We start from the raw sequence: 18,231 nt of genomic DNA, 5'->3' as shown, positions 1-18,231 counted from the left end.
TTTTTGACAAAGCTTAAGTCTCGGTTAACATAATGAAAGGCTTTTCTCAGGTTGGTGCGGCATGCAAAGGTACTTTGCTTAACAGTTTTTCTATCATTTTCTATTGTGTATGGAAATTAGATGTCTTCAAGTTAGCAGCGCCGTACACCTATCGCTTGTCGCTTTTATTTTTATTATATGTAATCTGATCACTACTATCCATGTAATTCTACATATTGAAGGTACATTGTATACTGTTGATTATCCCAGATGGAGGACTCAGTATACAGTATATTCATAGAGTATGTATTATACGTATAAGGAATTACAGTTGAACGCTAAAGGATAGGACATTGAGACCTATTCCCGGAACATGGCTCCTAATGTCCGTGGACAATGGTCAGTAGATATCACTGGGACACTGAGAACTAGAATGTACTGTACAGGACAATGATCCGCGTGTACATTGAATACATAGGACCTTGGCAACATGTGGTTAGAATGGTTCCCACCAACATATGCAGGTCGTGGTGGTTGACTTAACGGGTCGAGTGGTAAGGCTTGGTGGACATCGTGTCATCGCACCCCAGTGGACGGTTCCTCATAATATCAATCACTGGTACAGACTCGATTATTTACAGACCGCGTTATATAGCTGGAATATTGCTGGGCGCGGCGGTAAACAACAAACACGTGCTCAGAGTAAATTAACCTGGTGAGAAAAAGAGCCTTTTTTGCAACCTGGCTTGCTGAAAAACAATTGATGAGTCGTTATTAGTGAAAACAGCAGCATCAGGCATAAGTTCGACGAACTATTAGCCTATACAAATCCTTATATTGAGTGACTGGTCCACTAAGAACATACATATCTGAAATTACCGACAATGATGCATCTAACCAGAGTGAACGTCCTAAGTAAGCTTCAAGCTCCATTCCAACGAATAATGTCAACGTTACAACCCGGAAAGTCTCTTTTGTACTGATAATCCATAAGATTCCCTTGTTACATCATGAGGCTTGAAGACCGCCTCCGTGGTCTAGTGGTAGAGCGTCCGCCCGGAGAGCGGAAGGTCCGGGGTTCGATCCCCGGCCGCGTCACACCAAAAGACGCTAAAATATGGTACTTGTTGTTACCCTGTCTGGCGCTCGGCATTAAGGGGTTAAAGCAAGGACTGGTCTGCTCGGAGTCAGTATACTGTGTCTGAGTTGGATATTCATGTTAAACTGCGGCATGGTATCTCAGTGGGCTAGCACTTTAAATCGGCATCAGTCCGGACTAGTACAAGCAGCCACACAAACACACGTGCATGCAAGTCGCTATATAAGTGCAATAATCTTGGACGCGACGTTAAACCCAATTTCACCTCACCTCACCTCACCTCATGAGGCTTGAGTAAATTGCCTTGTTCCCACTCGAGATCCTTTCAACGACTTTGTACCTCGCTTCAAGGACATAGTGCCTCGTCCTTAAGACACTACCTCGATCCCACAACTTACGCGCAAATTAGAAACATCTATTCCATTTTGATGTGTTTTTTTCATGTCAGTTATCCTACAGGTGCGCCATCCCCGGCTACGACAACGACACCTATCATGTACAGTCTGACAACCACGCCCATCTTATCAACACTACCATTCCCTACGTCAAAAGGGACGGCAAGTTGCTGCTTGACAGCTGTCACATCTACTTCGACGTTGCCAATAGCACCAATAGCGTTGCCAACCGTACAGTGGTTGCTTGTAAGAAGTGGGTGTACGACAAGTCTGTGTTCGAGTCCACGGTGTCAACACAGGTGAACAAGTATTAACCGTGGGGTTTAAGCTGCATTAATTCGACAGGAAGACTTTGCCGAAGACAAATATATAGGAATAAATTACTGATATGACTACACAATGCCATCCTGAAAGTGGTCAAATGTAACAAATGTTATATTTGGGATAACACTTTCTAAGTAAAGTACAGATTCTAGTACTTTTTTAAAGTTCCATTCGGGATTCGAACCCACACGCCCAGAGGAAGTGATTAAACCGTTCCAATTTGGAGAATTATGTCTGCGCTGGTTTTTATTATAAACAAAACATCTGAAATTTTAAACTTTTATTCTCAGGTAGATGTGCATGTACATATAGAATTATATCTATAAGAAACACAATTAATATAACATTGTAATATTTAAAAAACATTATATGAATATGCATTTCAATCTTATATCTAATTTCGTCATATATAACTTGTATGTATAATTACTTCAGAACCCATCCGAACTTTGGTAGCATGTAACCTATGAAGACTAGAATATGAATATACATTACAATCTCACTGGTGTATGTCATCTTCTAAAGAATGATATACTGAAAAGGTAATATTGTTGTTTTTTGTTTGTTTTATCTCAAAGGGATATAATCTTACCTTAGAGTGGCATTCGGAGAAGTGATTACGTATTGGTGCAGTGATCAGCGGAAGATGATCTCATATTAGAATCCTACAAATCGTATCTGTACTTATTTACAATTACAAGCTCTCATTAAATCACTTAATTAACTGTATCGGAAAAGCCAACTTTTCATTCGCGTGGATGCAATATTAAAAGTACAGGCATTATTCTACACCCGCCAACTCCTCTGTTGGCGAAAGAGGATGGAACCCGTCGGGGTAGCATGGCACACAAACATCAAAGTTACCAAATCATCCAGCAGACATAAATCGAACTGTCATTGCATTTCACATGGCTGAATATGTTGGTGCCAGTATTCATCGGAGCATTCTTCGGACTAGCTGAATTTCTGTTATTCTGTAACTGGTATTCATATTTTATCAAACTTATGTTAAGACTTTCTATATAGTATGATTTTTTAGCCAGTTTAACATACAAATATATAATGACCGAATCTACAATGATTTTCAACATAGCATTTTTATTATTATTATTATTATCATTATTAATTTCTGGTGTCACCCGCCGTGATATTGCTGGGATATTGCTAAAAGCGGCGTAAAACCATACTCACTCACTTTCCCGGGAATCGCTGCCTAGTCAAACCCACCCAGAACTTTATGTATGTGAAGACTCCCCAACACTGCAGATTGTCAGAAGGGCTGTATTCCTGGTAGCCAACACGGGTACTCTCCCATTGTCGGTCAGCAGACTGTGAGGGATGCAAGCGTGACATTTCGAAAGCGAGTTCTGCGTCAAAACCACAAGCATTGCGAAGACGGTAATAAAATGATCGAGCCACTCCTTTATTATTATTATTATTATTTTATTATTATCATTATTATTATTTTTATTATTCAGCTGAATTTTGTGTGTGACAACGCAATCCTGGCGACACATTCTAAGATGATCTTCATGGGAGGATGCTTCGTGGGAGCATTTGCTGCTGGAGCCCTGGGGGACAAGTAAGTTGCATGGTTTCAATACGAACGTTTACACACGGGACACGGGAAGCCCAGTCCTATGAAAGGTACCCAACGCAAGTTGTATTCTCACTGGTGTTTCCTGCGTGGTGTCATTGGTAGAATGCGAAAACTGAAAAAGGGGAAACAGAACTAGAATAAACCCATTCTGTCCCAGCCAGCTGTCATCCAAAGTCTGGCTGCACTACCATGAAAGGTTGTTGTTGTTGCCACTGAGAAGGCGTCAAATAACACAAGCATTATAAGTAATCATCACAACATTAATTGTTTCATCAAAGAACTTGGTAAAAGTCACACATCAAAGAATGCCACATATGAGGCCAGCATGTTAACTGAGGAGGAAATCTGCCAACTGCCAGAAATCAACTTCTGGCTTGATTCTAAGACATGAAGAAATCAACTTCTGGCTTGATTCTAAGACATGAAGAAATCAACTTCTGGCTTGATTCTAAGACATGAAGAAATCAACTTCTCGCTTGATTCTAAGACATGAAGACATGTCCCATTCCACTTTTGCACTGGATGGATTCCAAAGGTCCATAAACACCCGTACAGAGAGAAAAAACTCAAAAGATTTGAATGAATATACAATCTCAGAAAAGAACCAGGTTCAATTCCGTTATAATATTTGATTTTTCAACATTGTACACCGCTATCCCACATGACAAACTTAAGGGAAAACTTCATGCCTTGATGCATGGGGCTTTTGTTACAAAACGTGGTGACCATAGACATATATATATTTATTTTTTTTATTCAATTCAGTATATGATATTACAGAGTTATACATTGAGTAGCACGTCATGTGGTATACTTATTAGGTGTAGGTTACACACCTATACAGCAGACAGCAAATTTACGTTGGCTACAGGTGTCCAACAATGTTTACAAATGGTGAAACGGGCTCATAGACATACATGTAGTTACATATCTGTCTTCAGACGTTCAGGTCAATTTGTTAAAAATGAATGCAAATGCCATTTGAAGTATACCGAGAAAACAATATGTGACATGATATGTAAATTTTGGGGGAAAGACATTTCGGCAAAAAGTAGGCATCCCGATAGGCACCAATTGTGCTCCCCTTCTTGCGGATATGTTTCTTTATGCATATGAATCGGAATTTCTGCTTGGATTGGCAAAGTCAAAGTCAGGTATATCGATGATCTGACATTGTTCAATAATAATCAAATAGCCAATTCACTTCCACTGATTTACCCACCTGAACTAAAAAGAAAGGAGACCGCAGAGACCGCCTCATCTGGTTCATATTTAGATCTATGCAAAATGACTTAGGGGGACGACTTTAACTTTCCAATAGTCAACGTTCCCTTTATGGCGAGCAATATTCCTGAAGTCCAAACCTTTGGTGTTTACATTTCACATCTTTTGAGGTAAAATCGAGCATGCTCTCTCTACCAAGATTTACATGCATTTGAAGATTAATTCCGTTTTACACCATGTAGCACTACCTGGGCCTACCTGCACAAAATGATCTTAGCTGAACAAGTATTGTAAATCCATAAGATCGTGATTCTGGGTCATGTACTTTCACTTTGTACTTTGTAGGCTACGGTCATTGTAAGCTACAATCAAGATATTAAGTAGCTAAGATCATTGTAGTCCTTGAACACACTTGACAAAACGACTGATGATGGTCTGCTTCAAATTCGCAGTCCGAAAAAGGAAGAACACACGATATCTCATGTCGATCCACGTATAGTCGCTAATCTAAAATATAATTTTCATCCGATTCAATGCTGAAATAACTGACGTGCAAAGAAATCAAATGTGCAAACTTTTGTAAGAATCCGCTGTGGTTTGCACATAGTTTTCGATTCATACCACAATGAACCAAAATCCAAACACAGTCAATCCTTAATCTATGAGCACGTTCAGAGTTTTTGTCTTCATCTCCTTGGAAAAGTAGTTTGGGTCAAAGACTTGCTCATGTCCTAACGTTAAGAAACTGATTCCTGGCAACAACCTAAAATCATCTTTTGACACATATTTTCCTAAGGAATATATTTAGTACTCTCGTAAGTCTAATATATATAAAATGTCAACGCCTGAGAATAACAAGTCTCGATTATCCGACGAAACAGACTCCATTGGGCGCAAAACAAAACAAATGTGTACATAATACGAATGGATCAAAACATACTACAAAGTTTAGTTCTCATTCATTTGTGTACATGTGAGTGATAACAGACAACAGTTTCTGAAGATGTTAGCCCATTCCTTGATTAATGCAGATACTATAGGCAAGAACAGGTTCCTTCATACGATGACCTTATTTGGACGAGATGTTCAATAATATTATTGTACAGTCTTCTGGATTGTGGCGGTATGTCTAAAATATTAAGGAATAAAGGTTTTTTTTATCTGCCATTAAACTTTGAACCGCTCCCCAACTAGCTGATGTTATGTTATCGTGTGGATCGCATACTGCAGACTGTGCAAAAGAACAGTATCTAAATCTCCGGTAATCACAATAATGATGAAAATAACAATCCACAAAAGCATAAACTGTGCAATGATTTAATACAAATTCGTTTCTGCTAATTTGTCAGGATCGGGCGAAAGAAAGCTCTTCTTCTGTGCCTGATGTTCCTTATTCCTGGTGGCGTCATCCTCAAGTGGTCCAGCAGCTTTGTCATGTTTGCCATCCTCCGTTTCATCAACGGCGCCTTTGCAGTCGGGTTCTTCATTTCATGCTTCGTCATCGGTAAATAACGTGCTTAACCTCCACAGAGATTTTAACCTTTCCTTGAATATCAGTGTGAAATGAATGAATGTGGTTGCATAGAAGTTGGAGTAGGAATAATATATACTCAACAACAAAAGTTCCTGTGACACCAATATTTGAGTGTATTTTTCAAACAAGTAAAGTTTGGTTTTCAGTATTGCAGTACACGTATGGAATCAAGTTACAAAACGCAACTGCTACAGAAAAGCATGCATTCCGTGCAAAAGTTGACTTTTATGCAAGCCCCATGCATTTCACTACCCAAGAATGGGTATAAAAACATGTGCGTTAACGGGATTCCATATGCATTGTTTAGCATCGTGCTGACAACAACCACTCAGAAAAACAATAAATATACGCAATTATTCAACATTACGAAATGCCACGCCTGTCCGAAAATGAGCGTCTGCGAGCCATTGGTATGCTTGAAGCAGGATCGAGTCAACGTGATGTTGCAAGACAATTTAACTTCCACAGAAACACCATTTGGAGTTTATTGCAAGGTTGGCAACAGCCGAATGCAGTCAGAGACCATCCTCGGAGTGGCAGGCCACGCGTAACCAATAATGGACAAGACAACTGGATTCGAACAACACACCTACGAAATCGATTCCAGTCAGCAACAGTGACTGCGAGAAGCATCCCTGGCCTTCGACGAATATCTTCAAAAATCGTACGTCGCCGCCTCAGATGTGCAGGGATTGTCACCAGAAGACCCGCCAGACGTCCCATTTTGACAGGAAACCAGTCTACAGTGGTGCAGTTCTGTTCACTGACCAGTCTCGTTTTCACCTCAGCCACAGCGATGGACGGATTCGAGTGTACCGACGTCGACGTGAACGTTACGTCAATCATTGTGTCATGGAAGAAGACCGGTTCGGGGGCGGCAGCGTTATAGTATGGGGTGGGGTGGGATTACAGCAAGGCAGAGGACCCCTTTGATAGTGGTAGAGGGAAATCTCAATGGACAGCGCTACCGCGACGAGATCATCGGCCCTGTTGTTCTACCGTTTTTGCGTCGTTATGGCCCAGGCATTACCTTTCAACATGACAACGCCCGGCCTCATATTGCTCGACTTGTTCAGGATTCTCTTCAAAACAAAACAACGTGAAAATCATCCCCTGGCCGGATCGCTCCCCTGATCTCTCACCAATCGAGCACAAGTTGGATGAGATGGATCGGCGCCTTCGACGTCAACCAGGTTTTCCACGGACACTCCAGGAACTTCGAAACATGCTCCAGCAGATATGGACAGATATCCCACAGGACTTTGTGCGACGCCTGGTCCATTCCACGAGACGAAGATTTGTTGCTTGCATCGCAACCAGAAGTAGACACACACGCTATTGATTTGTAAATTGACATTTTGGCATGTTCATGGGTTTTTAAAAAATAAAATCACACATTTTCTGAAGTCCGTATGGCAAATTAAACCATTTGAACACTTACAGGAGTCTTTCATCTGTTGCAAACCGAAATTGTTTCAGATTTGGTAAGAAACATAACTTTGCATTAAATCTTATTCAATGTCACAGGAACTTTTGTTGTTCAGTATATATGGATGAAGAACGTCTTTAGTAACTTAAAGGCATTTAGGCAAGAAGTAGGCATTCCCATGGGCACCAATTATGCTCCCCTGCATGAGGATCTGTTTCTTTGTGCATATGAATCGGAATTTCTGCTCGGATTGACAAAGTCAAAACAAGGTAATTTGGCCAAGAAATTTAACTGAAGCTTCATGTATATCGAGGACTTGATATCGTTTAATAACAATCAAATCGCCAATTCTCTTCCACTGATTTACCCACCTGAACTAGAAATGAAGGAGACCAGTGAGACCGCCTCATCTGATTCATTTTCAAATCTATGCATAAAGATTCAGAGTGAAAAGACACTCTCCACAAGACTGTATGACAAGAGGGATGACTTCAACTTTCCAATAGTCAACTTTCCCTTCACGACCTTCAATATTCCAGCAGCACATTTAACAGCATTTTCACAACAACCAAGATTTCAAAGAGCGCCATACGCGTCTTGCTCAGAAGTTGTTTGATCAAGGTTACAACATTCAAGGCCCCAGTAAAGCTTTTCAAAAGTTTTATGGTAGTCATGTGGAGGACATTTCCAAATTTGACGCATCAGTGACAAAAATGATGTCCGATGCTATTAACTATTTTAACGTGTATCATGTTCCCGTGCTTTTTCAGGTGAACATATGACTTGCCTTTGCATGTGTTGTAACGGCTGCCTACGATGGGGCAGGATACGCTCATGTTTTCGCGAACACCAGGTATCATTTCTATTTGATAGTGATTCATAAACACATGCTCTTAGTCGGAAGATATAGGGATAGGGATATAGTCGGAATCGTACAATCGACTATTCTTTATGCAGAGATTTCTCTTGGATATGGAAGGGTTTTGTCGCTTTGTTTATTATTGTTGTTATTATTATTATTATTATTATTATTATTATTATTATTATTATGTACAGATTAAAATAAAAAATGCAGGAAAGAGGGTTTGGGTGATCCTGGCACAGTCAGGCTGGTTACTAATAGGCTCATCATCAGCTAAGGGCTCCTTGCCCCCTCTACACGCAGCCCAGACAGCGAATAGGACTACTCCCAGGAAGAGCTGCCTAGTCAAACCCACCCAGAACATTTCGAAAGCGAGGTCTGCATATTTGCCATGTTTTCCCTCAATCTTGTCAATCACATTACTGTCAAAAGGGACAGAAAATTCAATGATATAAATGATTTTATTTGATTTATCACACAGGACAAGATCAGGTTTATTGGCCTGGATATGCCTGAGACTGTATACGGGCCTATTCCAAAGGATTTTGTATTTATCATTTTCAATGACGCCCTCTACATATTCCGGGTCGTACCATGGATGGACCTCTGTGTCAAAGCCACAAGCATGGCGAAGACGGTAAAAAAATTGATCGAGCTACACCATCATGTCGCTTAAGATACTGTGCTTGTGCCAAAGCTGGGCATCCACTGACAATGTGTTGAACAGTCTCATTAAATTCATTACATAATCTACATTCCATAGTTACATTTTGATGCAAAATTACACATTGACGGTTTCGATTGGGAAGTGACTGGACCTGAGCAGCAAACAGAAAGCCTTCTGTTTCACTTTTCAGGCCAGACGACTTCATCCAAGCGAAGGACTCTGCAGGATTGCTGATCTTTCCACACACTACCCATAAATTCGATGCAGCGGTCGTTCAGATAGCCTATTATTATTATTATTATTATTATCATTATTAGGAGCGAAGTCCGGTGTAGGTTCTAAAGCTGTTATGAAGCAAATTTTGTACGCATGTAAACTGTATTGATTAGTTAATGCTAGATGTACACTGAAATGACAATTGATGCCGCGAGAGATTACGTACATGAACTTTTTTTTTGTCACTTTATTAAAAATTATTACGGCCCCGATAATAACGGTCACATCATGAAAGGTTTTTGGCTAAAAACATGGGACAAATCGCGCGCTTGACGATGGTCTATGTGTATAAAAGCGACAAGACCTTTCCATCATCATAAGAAATCTCTGCCAAAAGAAGAGTCTGTTTAACGATTCCGACTACACCAAAAGCATGGGTTTATAAATTTATCAACGAGTGATGACACCATGTATGAACCAAGGTGAACGTATCCTGCCACACCCGCCACAAACACATGCAAAGGCAAGTAAATTGTTAATGAGTGAATTGTGAAATAGTCAATATACAATATATTTAATGATAAGGAGCTTAAATCGATTACAACAGCTTTACATTCACTGGTGTTATCACAGGTAGAAAAAAACAGTAGGGACACTGTATATTTTCCTTCAGCTTGTCTAAAGGTCTTGTGGCGTCTACATACACTTTCCTTATTCGATTGTAAACTTTTGATTTGCTGAGCTGCGCTGTTGTTTTTTTTGGTTTAATATAGATCATGCATATTAAATCCGAATAAGCTTGCACATGTATATTTTTAGGTATTGAGATGGTAGGTCCGTCAAGGCGTGTATGGTTTGGCGTTATGACCGAGATGTTCTTCGCCATCGGCATGGTAGTGTTGACTGGACTGGCCTACTTCATCCGCGACTGGCACACTCTGGAGCTAGCCACAGCCATCCCTGTTGCAGCATTCCTCATCTACTGGTGATCAGTTGTAAATCTTACCCTTTACACAAACCTGTGTCACATAACATCAAGGAAATTGATGAAATTTATTGTTAAGTTTCTTTGCATTTCTTCAGTTTTGAAAGGGAATTACAGTCTTGCTTGCATTTGGGCATTGGAGATGTAGTTTCTAATTGGTTGAAAATTCTTTTGGAACGTTTGACATTGACATATCCCTCAGACAATAGTTTTATGCGTGCACCGATTTTACTTACAGGTAGTTTCTTTGTTAATAAAACTGGGTTATTCGATTAATGTACTTCAGGCATGTTACGCTTTCTGTTATTCAATAGGTATTTGATGTCGTTACTTCAGAGAACATATCGTTTCACAGGATCATTCCAGAATCTCCTCGATGGCTGCTGAAGCAGCGCCGACAAGAGGAAGCGGAAGTGATCATACGCCGTATGGCTGACGTGAATAAAGTCAAGTTACCTGACAACCTGTTTGAGGAACACGAGACAGAGACTGGAACACACGATGACGACAAACCCAAGGGCAGCTTCTTCGATCTATTCACCACTCCAGTCATGTGCACACGAACTCTTATTATATTTTTTAACTGGTAATGTGGTTAAAGATTCTGTTGAAAAGAATTAGTACTGCTCACTAAGTGACAGAATGTATATCATAGGGTGCATGGACTGCGACTTTAAGTTCAATAGTGGCCAGGTCTATGTGTAATATAGATGTGTGTGTGTCGTGTGTGTGTCGTGTGTGTCGTGTGTGTGTGTGTGTGTGTGTGTGTGTGTGTGTGTGTGTGTGTGTGTGTGTGTGTGTGTGTGTGTGTGTGTGTGTCCCTGTGTTGTATGACCTTCACGGCAGACAAGATCCTAAGCATCCATGATGTGCCTAATTTACCAATGATTGCAAAGGGACATAAATACACAAAGGGTACTGTGATATTGGATTGATAGCATTTTTTGCGTCCACAAGATCGTGTTTGTAGGTCTCTGGTCAGTGATGGTTCCAGTCTGTTGTAGGATGGTGGTCAGCATGGTGTACTATGGCCTGTCCCTTAACTTGGAAAATCTCGGTGCAGGAAGCATCCACCTCAACTTCCTGCTGGTAGGGCTGGTTGAGTTCCCCGCGCTGGCCCTCATTGTAGGACTGCTTAACAGACTTGGAAGGAAGACATTGCACTGTGCATCTATGTTACTAGGAGGAGTGTCCTGCATCCTCACCATCTTCACCATCCTATATGCAGACCAGAGTGAGTGGCGATAACCTCCATTCTGAAATAGACATGATCTTAACCATCCTCTAAATAGATGATCCATCCTCCATGCAAACACATCTATGCATATATTTTCTATATCTACTTTAACCTAGTGAGTCTAGGTAGATATGGTTTAAACATCATCAGAGCCAAATACTAGAGAATTTAGGGTCATGGTCAAAGTGCAAAGGCCATGTGTTGAGTCCACTACTAACCTACACATGTACCAAATTTCATTTGATTTTTAAAAACAATGGCCTGTTGTAGCAATAATAAGTTTCAGCTTTTCAAGTGCAAGGGGCAAATCAAGGTCAATTATTGCAAAAAACAAATCATTTATGTTCAACCCCACGCGGATTACACCTGTACCTAATTTCATAACATTTGGAGCACATTGGCATGGCTATAAATAGGTTTTCAAAATGTCTGCGTCTTGTGGTGGCTAAATTAAAAATCTTATTCGAACCTCTTCAATACCTTGGGGTGTGATCATTGGTGAGAACAAGTATGTAAAGTTTCAAATTCATTGCTGTCCTAGGAGGAGACGTTGACGACGGACTACTGACGCTAGACAAAGAGAACACGACATGAACTCGTTAGATTTTCAGCCAGGTGAGATAACAGTGTGTTGAGATATTGTATGTCTCCTCCTTTCAGAGAAAAAACCCATATCTTGCCCCGAACTAAACACCCCAGCGCCTGGTCAGTCTCCTGTGACGTCACCTGATGACGATCTTAATATGAAGGGGGTTTGAGACCTATTTTCTTTTTCTAGTTTAATTATATGATCGTAGGCCAATGCTAAATTTGTGTACTTGGCTATTGATCAGGTACTGATAGATCAATTCTACCAGACATGGAGAAGCTCAATAACTATAAGCTCGAAATATGAATATCTCAAAGAAATACCATCGTTTGCAAATCTTAAATTACCCACATCTACAACATATCTACCTGCAACATCTACCTGCGCGTTGAGACTGGCCGATGGAATTTTATCCCCAAAGATCAACGTTTATGTACATTTTGTAATTCTCAAACGGTTGCTGACGAGCTCCAATACATATTCCATTGTGAAGCCTTTTTTGATAATAGATTGTCACTCATACCTTAGAAATATCTTGTATGGTTAATGTACATTCATGTAAATGTTAACAACTAAGTTGAAAGAATTGAAATGCGGGTCTGCATCTTGATGTTCATATTTTATTTATTTGTACTCTTATACCATGAAGGTTATGAAGAAATAAAATGAATCTGAATCTGAACTACTTTTTATAACTTCTTCAGCATTACAGTGGGTTACGGTCCTGCTCGCTATGGTAGGAAAGCTGGGTTCCACGGGAGGTTTTCTGATCATCTACATCTTCTCCTCAGAACTGTTCCCCACAGTCATCCGCCAGTCTGCCACCGGGGCAAGCTCCTCTTGTGCACGGGCAGGAGCCATGGTTGCTCCATATATCGTGGACATGGTATGGATTTGTTCTTAATGATTAACCAGGGTATCTTATAATTAATTTTTTGAATTTTTTATTTTTATTTATTTATTTATTTATTTATTTTTATTTATTTATTTTATTTTTTTTTTTTTTATTTGTTTTTTTGGGGGGGGTTCCAGTCGTCTGAGGCGCTGCGATTCGCAGGGCAGAGTTGCGTCCCTTGGGCATACCCGTGCTCGTGGGTTCCACCGAAGTTGTAAACGCCTGACATCTGCATCACTTCGGGCTTTCCTTCAACATTAAGCTGACACGACGTGATATAACTGGAATACTGTTAAAGCGGCGTTAAACCCAACTCACTCACTATTATTTATTTAGTGTTGACATGTATGCATTCAGTGTCCTTGTGGATGTTTCCACATCAGTACACTGTGGATTGTGGATTTCACCTACATTTATCGAATGTAAACTCCTAAATGCCGTTTAAGTAAATTTCTCCAAAGGGAGGTTTATCCTTTAAGGCCACTGTCTACGTGATGGAGACAGTATCTTGGGTGAAGTGGACCAGTAACTGTCTTCAACTAATGAATCTGCATAACCGGGACATCTATTGCATGGTAAAATGGGGTTGGTGGTTTGAGACCGGGTATCCGTCTTTCCATATCAAGGACACTTAGAGACTTACAGAAGGCCTTTTTCCAGTAAAGTGAAGTCGAAAACATGTCGAAGAGCCTGGTGACAAATGCTATGCATGCCAGGTGGTCAGAGATTGAGTTCCTCTGGAGCAAATGCACCCGATAAGAATGCAATATGGATAAAAAATGACGTTGCCTTTTAATAGAGTTACCTTTACCAGGAATATGTTGGGACAGATTACTACACCGGGTAGAAAGAGGTTGGTGTTCTTATAACATCCCATCAGAGAAAATCCAGATTTATAGCTCATTCAGTCCCTTTGGGATTCCGGGTTAGAATAGGTCCGAAGCAACATGTCCTAGTCGTAAGAGGCAACACAATGGATGGGGTGGTCATGATCGGAGACTTGGCTGATTGCGTGTTAGCATATCCCAATACCGTGGATTGATGCTGCTGACATCAAGCACTGGATTGACTGACTGGATTATTTACAGACATATAGCTGAAGTATTACGGCGTTAAACACCAAACAAATAAACAAAGAGCATATGTCTGTGAAAACATAAGCTTAGGTCAGAATTAGCATCATACCAATATATAGTGAGACAAGCTTCTCCTTAACTATCGATTGTTTGGTAGTATATCAACTATTGACTGTTCACATGATTTTTACATATATTTTAAACTGGGTTATGATATAAATTGTCATAGCAAGTGAAAAACCATTCTAGTTTAGCCGATAACAGATTCCATTTGGCGTAAAGTGCAAAATATCTGTGAAATGAAATGAATGGACCACTGAAAATCAGTGATGACACCAATGCAAGGTTGGTTTCATCAACTGTATCCAACTCTTGGAAACTTCTATCTATCCCTTAGGGCCAGTTTGTAGGTGGTGACCTCGGCCGCGCCCTGTCGCTATTGGTGTTTGGCAGTCTGGCCATCCTGGCAGGGCTCTTGGCCCTCTTCCTGCCGGAAACACTAAACAGAGACCTCCCAGAGACCATCGAGGACGGGATCAAGTTTGGCAGGTATAGAATGTGCTTTAGCCAAACTGGTTAAACAGAATAATTCTCTAACCAGTGAGTAGCGACGATAATGTTGTCATTTTAATATTAATGAACGTGTCATATTACCTTGTGGGGCGTTTTTGACTATGCTTGTTCTTCATGGAAAAATCAGTAGGTGCTGATGGGCATGCCTACTTCCTGCCTAAATGTCATCTTCACAAATTTTACATTGGTAATATCTATGAGATAGTCCAGCATTTCACTTATCGCTTTCTCAGTAAACGTCAGATGTTATTTGCTTTATTTTTTACAAATTGTTCGGAACCTCTGTAGATGTAACTATATGTATGGTCACCATGTTTTGTGACAAATGCCCCATGGATCCAGGAAAGAGGTTTTTCCTGAATTTTGTGAGGCACTGGTGTTCAATGTTGAAAAAGCAAACCAAACTTTTTGACAAAATTTTACTTGAATGTTTTCTAAGATTGCAACAATTTAAACAAATCTTTAGTATTTTTAAGAATCCACATGGTATTAATTCCACTTGTCTCAAATATTTTCTTTGAATAAAAAAGTCCTTCTTTGGTTGTATTAAAAAGTATGCTTAATACTTGAGACAGGGAATCGGTTAAACATTTGCTGGACAAAGCAATAAAGGTCTCTTTCAGGGGATTTGTATGGAGCTTTGGAATCAGGTTTAAAAGAGGAACGGGACATGTGTGTTCAGGTTTTAGAGTCAAGTCAAAATTTGATTACACAGATGCGTGGATTGGGCCAAGTTCCTCCTCAATTAACATGCTGGTCTTATATGTGTCAGTATTAGATTGGTCACTTATACCATGTTCTTTGTTTAAACAATTAACGGGTGAAATTCCTGTCTTGATATAGTATAATCCAAGAAACTAGGACAAGCAGAAGTCATTAGGTCTTGAAATCTTTAATGAAAACTCTTCAAAATTAACCAGATTCACAATGTTTATAACGTTGTAACAGATTCTCAAGTCTTTAAGCAACACTGTCGAGAAACTACCAGAACATTCTTATATTATTTTATTTTCAACTTATCATAGAGGTGGTCGTCTGATACATGACTAAATGCCAATTATCATATTGTTACTTTCTGTTGAAATTTGTCAAATAAACAAATTTGGAAAAGCTCTTTAAATTAGGCATGCAAACAGCTGTTTAACACCTCCGCACAACAACATTCAAATGCCATGAAATAAAATAGAAAATTCATTTGTATCAACAATTGATTAACTGTTCATGTTTGCTATTCACAGACAATCTCCTCGACGGAGGTCCACAGATGAAGATTCGGAAGGTAATCTTTGGAATCAGTTTCAAATGTTGTGTCAAGAGGATACATCCCTAACTGGACCAATCATTTCTTTTGTTTGAAAGTGTGTCAGGGTCGTTGTGAAAGGTATTGTTGAAGCCCAATTTACTCAGTAACTGTCATTATCTTATTACATCTTATACATGTATGTATAATTCCTTTAAAAAAGTAAGTGAATGGGCAACACATTCATTGTCGAATTATTCCAAGTGTGTTTGTAAGGTGAAATGAATTACATGTCGAAACAAAATATCAAAGGCTCTCTGATATTTTGTGTTTGCGAATATATGTTGATATATTGTTTTTCAGAAAATCTTCCCCAGCGAGGTCTTCTGTTGTTAGCAATGTCTAACTCAAGGGTCTCCAATAGGAACATTTCCCCAATATGCAGTGATTCTACAACTCATGTCAATGCTTGAGATCGTAAAGTACTGGGTTTCATGTTACAATCTATACCTTTGATTGATTAATGATATGATTAAACCGCAAATTACTTTAAACTTATGGACATGTATTACTTTGTAGACAAAGCTCATAAACTCAGTCATGTTTGAGTCATTATTTCTGTAACGACCAAAAAAATTGATGTCTTGTACAAACTTCAATCCGCATATGACCAATACCCCCTACAGGTACATCCAATGTAATTCAATTTTTGGGAATATTATATTCTATCAGAGTGAGTGAGTGAGTGTTATTGTTTTACGCCGCTTTTAGCAATATTCCAGCAATATCACGGCGGGGGACACCAGAAATGAGCTTCACACATTGTACCCATGTCGGGAATCGAACCCGGGTCCTCGGCGTGACGAGCGAACGCTTTAACCACTAGGCTACCCGACCGCCCCCTATATTCTATCAGAAAGGTCATACAAGGGTAATTAAGAATTAGCATAAACAAACCTCTACATCTTTATTGCGGTTTCGCTGAATTATACAGTGATATACATTGTTGTATTGTGTCTTTGCCAGTAGTAAAAACACACCTTAAAAGCAGTTTTACATGATCACTAAAACATAACCTCTCACCTGTCCTGAAAAGAATCTTGCAAGACAAACATATCTTAATAATGCACAGTCTATGATCACAGGGCGACAGTTAGTGATGGATAAGAACCGTTTTGTGTGAATGTCGAGGAAGATTGAAACGTAATAAAATGCCACAGATGTGTCACACTACAAGAAAGATATTTCCTTTGGCTTACAAAATGAATGGCTTAAACACTGCAGATAGCTAGTATGAGACAATGATTTTACACCCCTTTGAACAATATTGCATGGCGGTAGAAAAACAACAACAAAAGCACAGGTCAATGTGGGCAATCGAACCACATCACATCCTTTAAAAATCAAATGGACCCGTGAAGATCCGGGGTAGTAGAGCTATTCAGCAACCCATGCTTGCCGTAAAAGTCGACTATGCTTGTCGTAAGAGGCAACTAATGGGATCGGGTGGTCAGGCTTGCTGACTTGTTTGATGCATGTCATCGTATCCCAATTGCTTAGATCGATGCACATGATGTCAATCACTGGGTGGTCTGGTCTAGACTCGATTATGTACAGACCGCCGTCATATAGTTGGAATATTGCTGAGTGCGGCGTTAAGAAACAAACGACAACAACAAATCAAGGCAGTATCCTGTCAATCACACGATTTAGTATAAAAAAACCAGTGTCACAACATTTTAGTCGTAGAATTTTAGTCCAAATATAATACAAAAGTGGTTTATGAAAATGGCCATAAGTTGTAAAACGAAGCAAATATTCCATTACCTTATAAAAACGAGTTATTTAAGATGGTAATTCCATCTAGGTTGTAGATCGACGAGGCCAAATTTCCAGGCCTGATATTTAAGCAACATGTGGCATTTTTACCACACATCACATCTTCAAAGGTAAAGTGCTATAAGGCTCCTAACTGGGCCATGTCTCCACTGTTAACAGTGGCACCTGGAAGAGCAACTGAAAAACACTGTAACTGACCTAAATATAGTCACAGTTTATAATGCCAGCAAAGTTGCAAAGTGAGTTTTGTTTTGGTAGTTTGGAGAATAATAATGAGCTTGTCAGTTATCATTTATAGTCAATAATTGCAAAGCCAGCCAGGGATAATACAGCCGGCGTCTGTTGTCTCAGTCTACTCACCATGACACTGACGTCTCGCACAAGGGTAATACAGCCAGCGTCTGTTGTCTCAGTCTACTCACCATGACACTGACAACACGCACAAGGGTAATACAGCCGGCGTCTGTT

General features: G+C 39.8%; 2 protein-coding genes across 2 annotated transcripts in view; both read left to right on the top strand.

Annotated features, from left to right (window-relative positions):
• The window catches only part of LOC125373246 (organic cation transporter protein-like), a 102,859-nt gene extending 92,541 nt beyond the window's left edge, over positions 1-10,318 (top strand). The window contains exons 2-5 of the mRNA XM_048384248.1: positions 1,538-1,772; positions 3,276-3,379; positions 5,971-6,125; positions 10,149-10,318. Of these exons, the coding sequence (XP_048240205.1) occupies positions 1,538-1,772; positions 3,276-3,379; positions 5,971-6,125; positions 10,149-10,318 (664 nt within the window). The remainder of the gene's footprint in view (positions 1-1,537; positions 1,773-3,275; positions 3,380-5,970; positions 6,126-10,148) is intronic.
• Positions 10,319-10,675: 357 nt separating this feature from the next.
• Positions 10,676-16,407, top strand: LOC124112366 (organic cation transporter protein-like). Its single transcript, XM_048384247.1, has 6 exons — positions 10,676-10,900; positions 11,319-11,548; positions 12,845-13,036; positions 14,522-14,660; positions 15,923-15,963; positions 16,288-16,407. The coding sequence occupies exons 1-6, from the start codon at positions 10,743-10,745 to the stop codon at positions 16,395-16,397; spliced, it is 870 nt and encodes a 289-aa protein (XP_048240204.1). The 5' UTR covers positions 10,676-10,742; the 3' UTR covers positions 16,398-16,407.
• The last annotated feature ends 1,824 nt before the right edge of the window (positions 16,408-18,231 follow it).

This window comes from Haliotis rufescens, unplaced genomic scaffold, assembly GCF_023055435.1.
Source record: "Haliotis rufescens isolate VD_foot unplaced genomic scaffold, xgHalRufe1.0.p SCAF_5, whole genome shotgun sequence".
Taxonomy (NCBI): domain Eukaryota; kingdom Metazoa; phylum Mollusca; class Gastropoda; order Lepetellida; family Haliotidae; genus Haliotis; species Haliotis rufescens.
This window is presented reverse-complemented; position numbering and strand designations above follow the sequence as displayed.

Excerpts from the sequence above, each read along its gene's own strand:
- LOC124112366 (XM_048384247.1), top strand. The coding sequence starts at position 10,743 with ATGGCTGACGTGAATAAAGTCAAGTTACCTGACAACCTGTTTGAGGAA. Across the intron at positions 14,661-15,922 it reads GACGGGATCAAGTTTGGCAG|ACAATCTCCTCGACGGAGGT; the intron begins GTATAGAATGTG and ends TGCTATTCACAG. Across the intron at positions 15,964-16,287 it reads CACAGATGAAGATTCGGAAG|AAAATCTTCCCCAGCGAGGT; the intron begins GTAATCTTTGGA and ends ATTGTTTTTCAG.